The following is a 13,801-nucleotide window of genomic DNA, read 5'->3' on the forward strand; positions in this document are numbered from 1 at the left end:
TAAATCTTTCGCCTTTTAAAATAATGCAGGTCATTTAACCAAAACACTTGTTATTTTTACACGGTTTTTTTCCTCATCTTCAGGAACTAAAAATAAAAGAGACTTTAAAAAATTTTTGGAACTTTTGCTTATATAACCAGTTAAAAGTCTCTCATTTGATAGAGACATTAAATTGCCATTAAAGAATTTTGGAAGACTGTGCATTCAGTTACTTACAGAATTTTGGACACTGAGACTATTTCATTAAGTACTATTAGTAGACTATGTGAAACATAACTTCTTACAGAATCAATATAACAAAAATTAAGTTGGGATTACTATTTTTATACAGTAAATTTTATATACAGAATTTTTGTTAAGGACAAGTTTAAAGAGAAGTACTTCAGGAAATTTCCTGTCTGTTCATAAATGGTAGGCTCTTACTACAAAATTATTGTAATGTTTTTTTAAAATAGATCAGGTTTATTTCTCTCTGCATTGTCTCTTATGGGGAGATTATGAGGATAAAAGAAGGTAAGTGTAGATATGCTTTTGAAAATACTAAACATTCAAATGCAAGACAAGCTGTGTTGCTGTTGGAGAAAACTCAACGTTTAAAAATATAAATCGCAAAACAAAATTGAGATGTTGTTCAATGAAGATTCATTTAATGAGAATATTCACTAAAGAGTTTCTATAATGTGGTTTTTCCATGGCATTAACTTATAAAACTATTTCTGAAAATACAGTTTTAAATAATCACAATTATTGACCACTACAATATATGTGCATATTGGATACTGTACAACTGCTCAGAACTTGGAATCAAGTTGGATACTGCCACCCTCATAACTATTTCTTTATTGATTTTGATTCAGTACCTGCTTTTTTAAAATATATTTTTATAAAATCAGAGAGGGAGAGGGAGAGAGAGAGAGAGAGAGAAACATCAATGATAAGAATCATCAATTGGCTGCCTCCTGCACGCCCCCCACTGGGGATCAAACTGCAACCCAGGCATGTGCCCTGGTCTGGAATCGAACCAGGGACCCTTCAGTCCGTGGGCCGATGCTCTATCTACTGAGCCAAACTGGCCAGGGCTGAGTACCTGCTTTTTATCATAGCAACCACTAAAACCCAGGTTTGCAAAAATAATGATGGCTTTCAAAGGACTGTAGTGATATCTAACTGATCTAATGACACTGACCAATTTTTCAAGATGTCCAACGGATGTATTTCCCTATGAATTTTATCTTAAAATTCTTATGATAACTCTTCGTTTGTTTTAGCATTCTGGGGCACATTGGTGCAGTTTGGGAACTGTGGCCACAAATATTTATTGAATGCCTACATATGCCAAGCAGTGTGGACACAATGCTTGGCAAGAAAGACCTGGCTCCTACCTGCTAAGAGGTTACAGTCTTATAGGAAATACTGAAATTAGTCAAATACTAGAAATGCGTTGAGTTTTGTGAAAGAAAAGCACATTCCAAGGGTACCTTATCCAAATTGGGAAGACATGTTAATCATCATTCATTGTAAATATGGATTTCTAAGTTCATAATACATATCCTATGTAATAAAAACCTAATATGCTAAGTGTCCTGTTGTCCAACCAACCAATCAAAGCATAATATGCTAATGATATGCTAAGGCCACTCAACTGCTCACTATGATGTGCACTGACCACCAGGGGGCAGACGCCCCAACTGGTAGGTTAGCTTGCTGCTGGGGTCCAGCTGATAGGGACTGAGCAAGACAGGCTGGACATACCGTGGAGCCCTCCACAGTCCCTCCCTGGCTGACCAACCTCCCACATCTCTCCCCAGCCCTGATCGTGCACTGATGGGGTCCCTCAGCCTGGCCTGCACCTTCTCGCAATCCAGGACCTCTTGGGGGATGTTGAGCTGGTTTTGGCTTGAGCCCACAGGCGGGGCTGAGGGACCCCACTGGTGTGCGACGTGCACGGGCCTCTGGTGTTCCATAAGTGTTAATACAGTATGCTGTTTCTGATTTACTTTTTAGCCATCTCCTCTAAGTCACAGTCACTTTTCCTAAGTAAATTTGAATCTGAAAATTCTTAACTCTTAAATTGAAATGTATTTAATTAGGTTAGCTCCTTTGTGCTTGACATTATTTGGTCTAAAAGAATAGTGAAAAATAGTTTGTAGTTTTCAGACAATGGGGATTTTCACTTGTGTGAGTAATGATAAAAATAGTCCATGAGAATTGGATAATTAGATACTTTTTATTGTGTGGATTACAACATACTTACTTTTAAAACTAGGAACAATTAGGTTTGCTCAGTATTATATGTCTGAAAAATACAGGGTGGGCAAACGTAGGCTTACACTTGTTTATATGGAAAATAATTCAATAATTAATAAATAATCTGTAATAAAGTATAATATGCTAATTAGACTGGACAGCTGATTGACCTTCTGGACATCATTCCAGGCATCCTTCTGGATGAAGCCGCAGGGTCTGAGGCAGGGGCGACCTGGCTGGCAGGCGAGTGGCTAGGGGTGGTCAGGCAAGCAGGCAGAGGGGTAGAGGCGATCAGATAGGCAGGAGAGTGGTTAGGAGCGATCAGGCAGGCAGGTAGGCTAGCGGTTAGGAGCCAGTGGTCCCAGATTGTCAGCGGGTGAATGCCAGGCTGAGGGACACTCCTCCCTCCCATGCACAAATTTTGTGCACTGAGTCTCTAGTACAAGAATAAACTGTGTTTCCTATACTTACAACTATCAGCTTGCTATGGCCCACCCCATCTGACTGATGAACAGAATATGGTTTATGCTCTCTGGTGTGTTAAAATGAATTATGAGTTACGTTAGTTTTGTAAATATGTTCAGGAAATTATTCAGAGGAACTCCATATCTTTGTAGACTTCTTTTGTAGTGGCCGTGTGAGAGCAGACAACTAATGTGAAGTGCAGTGCTCCTACTGCAAAGGCTCGCTTCAGTCACCCACCTAGTGGTTTTAGTCCTGATGCTTCAGAGATGGACTCAAAAGGAATTGACGCCAGAGGAACCTGGATCCTAGTCTCTGTTCTACAACTTTGGGATATTTAAAAAGTGATCACATTTGTGAATTATAAGCAATATTTTAAAATGGATGTTTTCCCCTAATCACAGGTGTTCTTTAAAGAAATTTTCCTATATATTTTGGAAACTTCTACCAGCTCGTTTGACCACAAATGGATGGTTATTCAGACTTTGACAAGGATTTGTGCAGGTATTTGAAATTACCCATATTACCTCTTTTTTATAATGAGATATTTAAAAGGTTGAATATACTCATATACTAGATGCCCTTTGTTAATTAATACATTGTATTGTTACAGATGCTCAGAGTGTAGTGGATATTTATGTAAACTATGACTGTGACTTAAATGCAGCAAATATATTTGAAAGACTAGTTAATGATCTATCAAAAATTGCTCAAGGCCGGGGCAGTCAGGAACTTGGCATGAGTAATGTTCAGGTAAGAACTTTAAAAACATTTTCAAATGTAAACTTTGCCAAGGAAGTGCTGTGTGTTTTGCTTAAAAGATCTTGTTTATATTTTTATTCTGAATTATTTTGTAGGAATTAAGCCTGAGGAAAAAAGGTTTAGAGTGCTTAGTGTCGATTTTGAAGTGCATGGTTGAATGGAGTAAGGATCAGTACGTGAACCCCAACTCTCAGACAACTCTTGGTAAGGTGACATGTTGAGTATAATTCTTCATCATTTTAAGCAAATGATACTTTGAAGGCTAGTTGCAGAAGCCATTAAGCCAGTTTCATGATGTCTGTGTTCATTTAGCTGACAAAGAAGCGTTGTTTGTAACTTAAATAATGAGCTTTAAAATAATGAAGTTCTCAACATAGTTATCCAAACTTTACTACTTTCTAGAAGTATTTTGAATATTATATAAAAGTGAAGCATATTTATGCAACTTTATTAAAGTATAGTTGTAGAAGAAAATATAAGTCAATATAAGAAGATGTAATTGTTTGTGCATGTTTGAGATTTTTCTTTACTCAGAGATCTCATAGTTGCAGGTCTACCTGGTGCTATCTTAGTCAAGTTCCTATAGGAAAACTGGTTGTCATGAGCTGATATCTGAAACCCAGCAGACACTCAGCACTGTGACTGCAAAAGGAACTCTTTTTAATTATGTAAATTGGATATGTATATATCGCACCTAATATTTTTATTTGTATCAAACAGATATCTAAGCAACAGTGAAATATCTTGAATTTTTTTTACCTTTTACTTTTTTTTTTTTTTTCCCTTGACCGAGTAATTTACTGTATCAGTTTTTCTACTTACAGGTCAGGAAAAACCCTCAGAACAAGAGACAAGTGACATCAAACACCCTGAGACAATAAACAGATACGGAAGCTTAAATTCCCTGGAGTCAACATCATCCTCAGGAATAGGCAGCTACAGCACACAGATGTCTGGCACCGATAATCCCGAACAGTTTGAAGTCCTAAAGCAGCAAAAAGAAATAATAGAACAAGGGATAGATTTGTGAGTGTCTGATTTTAAAGAGAAATTTTCTTGGTTATCCCTCTGCCTGTAATCGTTAACCATTGCCCTGGGTTTCTCTGAATCTTTGGATTATTTTTATTTTCTTCTTATCACCATCTTGTAATGAGTAAAACAGGGCAAAATCTTTGCTGTCTCCTACTGGCTCCTTAACCAGCTCCCCTTTCTCATTGCATTCTAGCCCAAACAGATTCCATAATGCACATTGAATTAATTTTGCACCACATTGTATATGCTGTTTTATGCATCTGAAGTTTTGTGTTATTTATTTAGTTCAGTTATAAAATCCCTCGGTATATTTCCTAAGCAGGTGACAGATAAAAAAAACTTAAAATATGGGACTAGTTAGTGTTGTTCTTTTATAGGCTTTTATATTTTCCTCACTTGAGTTACAAATGTGCTACTTTCGTTTTTGATCCATTGTTAATTTCTTTTTATATGTTCATATGGTGATAATGACCCTTTCCAACCTGGCTACTAAACTGATATCAGCCTGTTTCTGGACTATTTCCTGTCTAAGTACTACTATTCTGCTATCCCTCCTATTGCCCATTTCTTTTTTCAAAGAGATGCTATAAGGAAAAATAAACTTGTTGGCCTTTTTTCATGAATCTAGCTACTGTAAACTATTAAAAAAATACCCGTTTGTTTAGTTAGCTTGCTCCTTCTGTATTAAAGCATTTCTTCCTGAGTCTTAAGCAATGCCTTTTGATGAATGCCTTTTTTATAGTGTATTTGTACCTTTTTAAAAATTGACAAAACGTACACACGTTCTTTGTCATAAAATTATAAATATCACAAAATTGTCTCAAGAAGTTGCCATTAATATTTAATTCTAATTTTTCTGTCATTATTTACCAACTGTTATGTGTTCCAGACATTTTGCAGGGTCCTGGAATGAATAATAAATGAAACATCCATTACTTGTAGGGGCACAAGATCTAGTAGTGTAAGCAGATACTCATACTGAAGTTCGGCTGGTCACTCAGCAAACACATATTTGGTACTTGGGACTGTGTGCCAAGAACCATGGAGACACTGGTCCTTGTGTTCAAAGATTAGTCTAAATCTTGGCAAAAACTTTTTTTTTTTTTTTTTTTACTGGTACTGTGTGAAGTCCACATAGAGTGCTGTGTAAAGTACTGCCAAGGTATGATAACTCCCGTAAAGTACTTAGCAGTGAGAGGGAGTTTGTCATAGGACTTTAAAGTGGAGGTCTCCCTGCTTTCAGACACCAGCCTCCCCTCCTTTTAGCCATTAGGCTTGCTGTCTGCCTCAGACTTCCATGAGAATGCTTTCCTGTGGCTGTGCTCAGTGCACCCTTTCACAGCTGTTCCTTCCATGACACCACTCTGCCCTGTCCCTTCTTCCAGTTTGATCATGCCATCTTAGTCTTGGTCTGGACTGTTTATCTCCCGCATAACCTCTTAGCATTTCAAGGGTTTTGTCCCTCCATCCTTATCTTACTTTATATCTTCTCCTAGATCAGTGTTTCCCAAACTTTTGACATATGTGTACTCCTATAATTTACATAACACTGAGTACCCCTCGTACTCATGAGAACATAGAATTAGGCGCAGCTAAGCACGGTGCAGTGCATGTCCCCACCAAAATCCGGTGCAACGCGTACCCTCACCAAACTCTTCCCGTACCCCTGGGGGTACGCGTACCACACTTTGGGAAACACTGTCCTAGATGATTGTATTCTTTTTCATGACTTCAGCTACTATTTACTAACATCTCACTACCCCCAAGTGTTAACATAAATACCTCCACTGATGTGCAGACTTATATCTGTAATTGCCTGTTGGGCATCTCCACTGGATATTGCATAGTTTCTTCCACTCAGCATGTCCATAATCAAATTTCAGTCTACATTCTCTCCATAATCAACTCCCCAATACTCCTACCCAAAACAAAAGACAAACAGAAAACCCACTTTTTCTGTATTTTTTTATTGAGGATGTTACTAAATTTATAAGCTAAAATTTTGGGAGTTACCTTAGATTTCCCCCTTGGATTTGTCACTAAATAAATAGTATAATCTAATTAGTTTACCTTTGTTTGGTCTTATTTACTCTCTAGTCTTTTCTCACAGCTATTCTTTTTGAAAGAAAGTCTTAGTTCTGATTCTACCCTCTCTTGCTCTTAAAGAATAAGGCCACAACTTGGATCTGACGAACTCTTAAACTTTATCCCCTGCCACTTCTTTGTCTCACTTCATTGCTCCACCAATGCTGAACTATTTATTAGGCTGTTTTATGCTTTCATGTATTAGTCTGACCTATTTCACTCTGGGATGTTTTTCCTTACTATTTATAAAAGATATGATTATTCCTCAAAGCTCAGTTCTGCAGTCACCTTCTCCTGAAAATAAATCATGACCATCTCTGGAAATTAGTCACTTCTTCTGTGCTATCTTCTTACCCTGTGAACACATTATTTGTTGCACTTTTACTATAGTAATGTTTGAAAATCATGTTTCTTGCTTTAGAATAAGAGCTTCTGTAGAGCAAAGACTACATTTATCTCAGTGAAAATGTTTGGTTTTAATTTGTGTACTTGGTAATGGTTGAATTAGGACTTTCTGGGGAAATCATTAGGATGACTGAACAGGGAAGGACATTTCAGAGAGAGAATAAGATATGCAACAGCACAGAGAAAAAAGGGAGAACATTTGGGGACTATTGTTAAGCACAGCAGGGGCGGGGGGGAGTTGTGTGGAGAAGCATGTAGCAGGAGGTGAGATGAAAGCATTGAGCTGGATCCAGATTACAGAAGGCCTTATTTGCCATGTAAAGGGGTTTTGTCTTGTACCTCCTGGCATTGATGTACTGTTGAAGGATTTTAAGCTGAGGAGCAGCAGCACCTGATTTCCTCTTTTGGAAAGATGACTTGCCAGTAGTCTGAGGATGGATTAGAATGTGAACAAAGCAAGAGATGGGAGACCATTTAGGAATGCTTGCAATACCCAGGTGACAGGTGATGAAGTACCAAAGTAATTATTGGTACAATAAAAGTAGAAAGTAAATGATTTGGAAAGAAAGAGGTGACATTTAAATTGGATCTGTAAGCATGAAGGAGAGTTCCCCAGTGAGTGGAGCAGGTGAAGGGCACGCAGAGGAAATGGGCCGCAAATGCATCCTGTTTAGGGAATGAGACGGTATGTGGGAGTAGATGAGAAGAGGGGATGAAAAATTAATGAGCTATATTAAGAAAGATTTCATGTGGCAGTCTAATCATCAATTTGGACTTTATTTTGAAAACATTGGGTATCTTTTTTAATAAAAGAAATAGTGCTGTCAGATTATACCTAAAACAGTCACTGAATTCACTTGAGTTCGATAAAAGCAGGAAACAGAATTAATAGGTGGAAAACTTTGCATAGTATATTTTTATGTTTTCATGCACGGAATATATTAGATAAGCTTCTATTTTCTCAATGCTATTAGAAAATCAATTTACTAAGGTCTTTTCCAGGAATACCAATGGTTTTCTATTTATAATGTCCCTATTAACTTTATTATCTTCTAGGTTTAATAAGAAACCAAAGAGAGGAATACAGTACCTCCAAGAACAAGGGATGCTTGGCACTACACCTGAAGATATTGCTCAATTCTTACATCAAGAGGAAAGATTAGACTCTGTAAGAGTGCCATTTTAGTTCATTCTAACCTTTTCTATAAGATTTCTTTTTAAGTTAATGATATGTAATGTTGCCCTCCCACGTATGCAAGTAAAACTTACAGAATATACTTAGGTATTCTTAATTTTGCTCTTTAATTCTTTAAACTCAAAAGAATATCTTGATTTTTTTTTTATCAGTATGTTTCACTTATAGCTTCATGTTTGAAATAGTTAAACCTATAATCAAAACCTGTGGGTCTTATGGATTTTTCTGTTTTTTAAATGGCTATCTGGCAAATGTTCCATTGGGATATCAACTTGTCTTTTGTTCTTTAGACTCAAGTGGGTGAGTTCCTGGGAGATAATGATAAGTTTAACAAAGAAGTCATGTATGCATATGTGGACCAACATGACTTTTCAGGAAAGGACTTTGTTTCGGCCCTTCGAATGTTTCTAGAAGGATTCCGTCTTCCAGGGGAAGCTCAGAAAATTGATCGATTGATGGAAAAATTTGCTGCAAGATATCTAGAATGCAACCAAGGGTAAGCAAGATTCAAATTCTTACTGGTTGCCAGCTATCAAGAGATTCATAATCCTCTGCCCCAGGAAACTTAGATTGTCTATGATCTGGAGGTAATCAGATAGTTCCATTTAAATATTGTAATATGATATAAAACATAAGTCCTGGAAAAGTAAATTAAAAGTGCTTTGGGGTTTGCAGTGACTAATTTAATGAAACTGTAAAACAGTACAAGTTTATAACATGATTCATTTATTTTTTCAGACAAACCCTATTTGCTAGTGCTGATACTGCTTATGTTCTGGCTTACTCAATTATTATGCTGACCACAGATCTTCACAGTCCACAGGTATGTTTTCTTCCAAATCAGTTCTATAATAAATAATACAAATTAAGTACTCTGAGTTCTTTTGAATTAATAAGTAGTAGTTGAAATTTTATTTGATTTATTTATTTTTTTAAATATATTTTATTGATTTTTCACAGAGAGGAAGAGAGAGGGATAGAGAGCTAGAAACATCGATGAGAGAGAATCATCGATCAGCTGCCTCCTGCACATCCCCTACTGGGGATGCCCCCGCAATCAAGGTGACATACCCTTGACCGGAATCGAACCTGGGACCCTTCAGTCCGCAGGCCAACGCTCTATCCACTGAGCCAAACCGGTCCTGGCAGTAGTTGAAATTTTAATGTTGTTTAGTCAAATACCCCAGTTTGTTGATTGGTTTAATTTAGTGTAATATACATTTACAAATGCAGTTTCTGGTAGTTATTCTAATTAGACTTTTAGATATCTGTAAAATTGATCTATATTTGTCTGTTTTAAGATTAACAGCTGTATAAAGCTTAAGATAAATTTTAATCTAAGAATATGATATAGTTCTGCCTATACTTAATTGCAACATAAAAAAATGCTATATATAAACTGTCTTCTTTTTTTTTACATTTTAAACTCAAACATTAGAGTGATTAGTATAGTGATTCTTCCTGTGCCTGTCACTTAGCTTCTCTCTCCCACAGATCATTTGGAAGCAAATATCAGGTATCATATCATTTCGTCTGTATTTATTTAATTCTATATCTCTGAAAGAGAAATACTCTATTTAAACATAATCTCAATACCAGTACACAGAAAAATTAGCAATACTTTAAAATTATCAGGTATCCACGCCCTAGCTGGTTTGCCTCAGTGGATAGAGCATCAGCCTGCAGACCAAAGGGTCTTGGGTTCAGTTTTAGTCAAAGGCATGTACCTTGGTTGCAGGCTTCTCCCTGGCAGGGGCCCTGGTCAGGGCACCTGCAGGAGGCAATCAATCGATGTTTCTCTCACATCGATGTTTCTCTCTGTCTTCCCCCTCTCTCTTCCAATCTCTTTAAAAATCAATGGAAAAATATCCTCAGGTGAAGATTAACAAAAACAAACGAACAAACAATAAATAAATAAATAAATAATAAAATAACATATCCATGAAGTATTCAAATTTTATTTTCTCATAAAAGTTATAATCCCTTTTTAAATGTTAGGAATATAATTTGATTTCTGATATCCACTTGCAAACACTTATTTTAAACATTTTAGGTATTTTATGTTTAGTTTTCAAAAACATGCTTGGGTATCCTTGGAGAAAATTACCTTTATAAATTAACCTATTTGCAAAAATTTATTTGTACTTCTTAGGAATAGTGCAGCATACGATATTTATTATTTTTAGGATGTGAAATAAACTGTATGTTTTTTCCTAATCTGAGGTGTATTAAAAAATTAAAACGTATTTAGTTTGAGATTAGCTTGATAATTAGGGATTGTGTGTGAGTGTGTGTGTGTTTTGAGATGTTTAAAGCAGGGTTGATATGGAAAGTATATACCAAATATATAATGGAAGAATTACAGAGTTGTGGATACCATACAGAGTTGTTCCTAGTTTTAAACACCAGAATTCAACAACTGTGCATTTACCAGGGTTACTTGATTTTATATAGACCTTTGAAAAAAATCATTTAAGAGCTTACTCATTTAAAATATTCCTTTGTTGCCGAAACCCGTTTGGCTCAGCGGTAGAGCGTTGGTCTGGGGACTGAAAGGTCCCAGGTTCGATTCCGGTCAAGGGCACGTACACTGGTTGCGGGCACATCCCCAGTAGGGGGTGTGCAAGAGGCAGCTGATCGATGTTTCTCTCTCATCGAAGTTTCTAGCTCTCTGTCCCTCTCCCTTCCTCTCTGTAAGAAAAATTAATAAAATATATTTAAAAAATAATAATAAATAAAATATTCCTTTGTCATATTACTGACAGTGTAGTAAAAGCAGCCTACTTTTAGGGTTTTCATTGTCTAGCATAACACTTTTCCCGTGGGTTTATAAGGCAGTCTACATTTAAAGGCTTACTTGGATATCTTTTTATTTTTCCCATCATCATTTATGCCTTCCCTCCTCCACCCCTAGACCTGGCTATCACTGCATTGTTGTCCATGTCCATGAGTTCTCGCTCTCTTTTTCCTTTTTGCTAAGTCCCTCCACCCCCCCCCCCCCCCCACATCCTCCCCGCTCATCCCCTAGCTGTCTGCCTGCCTCCTCTCTGTGAGTCTGTGTCTATATATCAGAGTTTCCTATCTGGTTTTTCTGTCTAAACCAAAAGTAGAATTATGTTTTACACTACCTCCCTTTGTTTTTAGAATGTTGTATTTTAAAGAATTTGGTTTTGTAAATGAATTTCAATGTTATGTGCATCTGCGTCACATCTTCCTATACATATGTACCTTCTCATGTAAGTTATTTTGAAGAAATGTTAAAACTTCCTTTCATACTATCAGATAGTTAAAAGTTTCTGAACACATGTCAGTTAGAGAGTGTGAAATCTTGAGAACAGTGTCCTGTCTTGATTGCCCTAGTGTCTGTCTGTAGAGCATGTGCTGGTCTGGTAGTGGTAGCTTATTGTCTCGTGGCTCCCGTCAGACTGCTGGCCTCATGTGCTAATATGCAGCATGCCACTGTGCTTATGGGTTCCTATGAAGCTAAGTTGCCGGTTAGAAAATTGAACCCATAATTATGATTCCATATGATAAACACTTTAAGACCATATGAACTGTAATAAATGACATCATTTTTATTTTAATATATTTTTATTGATTTTGTACAGAGATGAAGGGAGAGAGATAGAGAGTTAGAAACATCGATGAGAGAGGGTCATCGATCAGCTGTCTCTTGCACACCCCCTACTGGGGATATGCCCGCAACCAAGGTACATGCCCTTGACCAGAATCGAAGCTGGGACCTTTCAGTCCCCAAGCCGACGCTCTATCCATTTAGCCAAACCGGTTTTGGCTAAATGACATCATTTTTAAAGAACACTTTAGCCCTAACAAGTTTGGGTCAGTAGATTGAGCGTCGGCCTGCCTACTGAAGGGTCTCAGGTTCAATTCCAGTCAAGGGCACATAGTACCTGGTTTGCAGGCTCAATCCTTAGTAGGGGGTGTGCAGGAGGAACCCGATCAATGATTCTCTCATCGTTGATGTTTCTATCTCTTTCCCTTTTCCTTCCTCTCTGAAATCAATGAAAATATTTTTTTTAAAAAGAATACTTTAAAGGAGTCCCTAAAATAAATTCTTCTAATTTTTAATTGTTTTCAAAGTTAAAATATAGGTGAATTTTAACAAGTCATTTATGTTTCTTTTTCACCTAGAATATAGTTAAACTACCTTTTATATATAATGTGTCAGCTATTTTTTTTTAATTTGAGGTATATTTAGAACACATATTTTTGTGTTCTTAATCTTCATCATTAGTAACACTGGCTTTGATTCATGTTTATAGTAGAGCAAGTTAAATTAGCATATGCTAGAATGGGTTTTTTTCTACATTGTTGTCATTTTCTATGAATTTTTTATTTTAATGTATGTTTTGTTAAATATTTTTCACTTCTTGTCTTCAAAGTATAAATTCTCTCATAAGAGTATTTAAATTCTTAAGATACGAGTGAAATTTTTATGTTAATTTTTAGGAATTATAATTGCTTTTCATTTCTAGGTTAAAAATAAAATGACAAAGGAACAGTATATTAAGATGAATAGAGGTATCAATGACAGTAAAGACCTTCCTGAAGAGTATCTATCAGCCATCTACAACGAAATAGCTGGCAAAAAGATATCATTGAAAGAAACGAAAGAATTAACAATCCCTACAAAATCAAGTAAGCAAAGTAGGTATCCAAATCATTTGAATCTGATTGGTCAGGAGGAAAATTATGGGTACTTGAAAGAGTTCTTCACTTAGAGTATTTATTCCATTGATAGTATTTATATACTATAGCATTTGCTGATATGGTTATATTTTTTCTCACATGCTGAAGAAAGGTAGCTCTGATCAATGACTAATGAAAAATGCTACATAATATGCATGGATTAGTGTGTGTGTGTTTAATGTACATGTGTCCATTTAGCGGTTAATCTCAGCACAGATTTGAAGGTCAGAGAGATTGGTCAGAAAACCCCAATAGTCAGACTTCAATTCTTAATCTTTGTTTCTGCCTCCTTAACAGCTACAAGCAACATATTTATATCTCTTCATATATCCTTATAGGTAAACAAGCTGAAAGTAGGGGTGATTCAGGGAGATGGGGAAGGTTAGGATTGTGAGGTAGCTGTGGAGTCGGAAATCACTAATTCGGATGTGCCACAAATTGTATCGCTGTAGAGTTCCTAGATCTAACTAGCATTAGGGACCTGGCTCCATTCTAGACTTTCTGTGCATGTAGACAATACTTAGTGATGAAATGAGAGCTAAAATCTGATTACAGGAATGAGACGAGGGTTGTGGCTTAAGAATATAACAGTAATATGGAAAGAGGACACCTTCCACTTAGAAATGAACTCCCAGGTTTTATTTAACAGAACAAGGTATAGTAGCAAAATTCTGTTGACAGAAGAGAAGTAAAAAGGCCTATGTGATGCATGTATTTGTAGAAGCTGATGAAGAATTACAAGATGAGAGTTGGGGGCTAGGGAGATGATTGTAAAAGGAAGAGTGGAGCATACTGACCTTATCTTTCGGAGTAATATGGGGAATGATCCTAAAGAATTTTAGTAAGTTCATCCTCATTTTATAAATGAGGAAACTAAAGTGCAGAGGTTAAGAAACTTAGAGT

General features: G+C 36.5%; 1 protein-coding gene across 3 annotated transcripts in view; it reads left to right on the plus strand.

The window, feature by feature from the left end:
* Window positions 1-13,801, plus strand: part of ARFGEF1 (ARF guanine nucleotide exchange factor 1) — a 94,188-nt gene that overhangs the window by 41,395 nt on the left and 38,992 nt on the right. For 2 of the 3 annotated variants that reach the window (XR_014793159.1, XM_084864359.1), the window contains exons 11-18: window positions 3,114-3,213; window positions 3,323-3,462; window positions 3,567-3,675; window positions 4,296-4,497; window positions 8,050-8,161; window positions 8,479-8,684; window positions 8,927-9,011; window positions 12,685-12,856. Coding sequence is in view for 2 of the 3 variants with exons in the window: in XM_084864359.1 (XP_084720485.1) it covers window positions 3,114-3,213; window positions 3,323-3,462; window positions 3,567-3,675; window positions 4,296-4,497; window positions 8,050-8,161; window positions 8,479-8,684; window positions 8,927-9,011; window positions 12,685-12,856 (1,126 nt within the window). In the remaining variant the exon portion in view is untranslated. The remainder of the gene's footprint in view (window positions 1-3,113; window positions 3,214-3,322; window positions 3,463-3,566; window positions 3,676-4,295; window positions 4,498-8,049; window positions 8,162-8,478; window positions 8,685-8,926; window positions 9,012-12,684; window positions 12,857-13,801) is intronic. The other variant, XM_084864360.1, reaches the window with a different exon arrangement.

Source organism: Pipistrellus hanaki (genome assembly GCF_964339955.1).
Source record: "Pipistrellus hanaki genome assembly, chromosome: 17".
In the NCBI taxonomy this organism is placed as follows: Eukaryota; Metazoa; Chordata; class Mammalia; order Chiroptera; family Vespertilionidae; genus Pipistrellus; species Pipistrellus hanaki.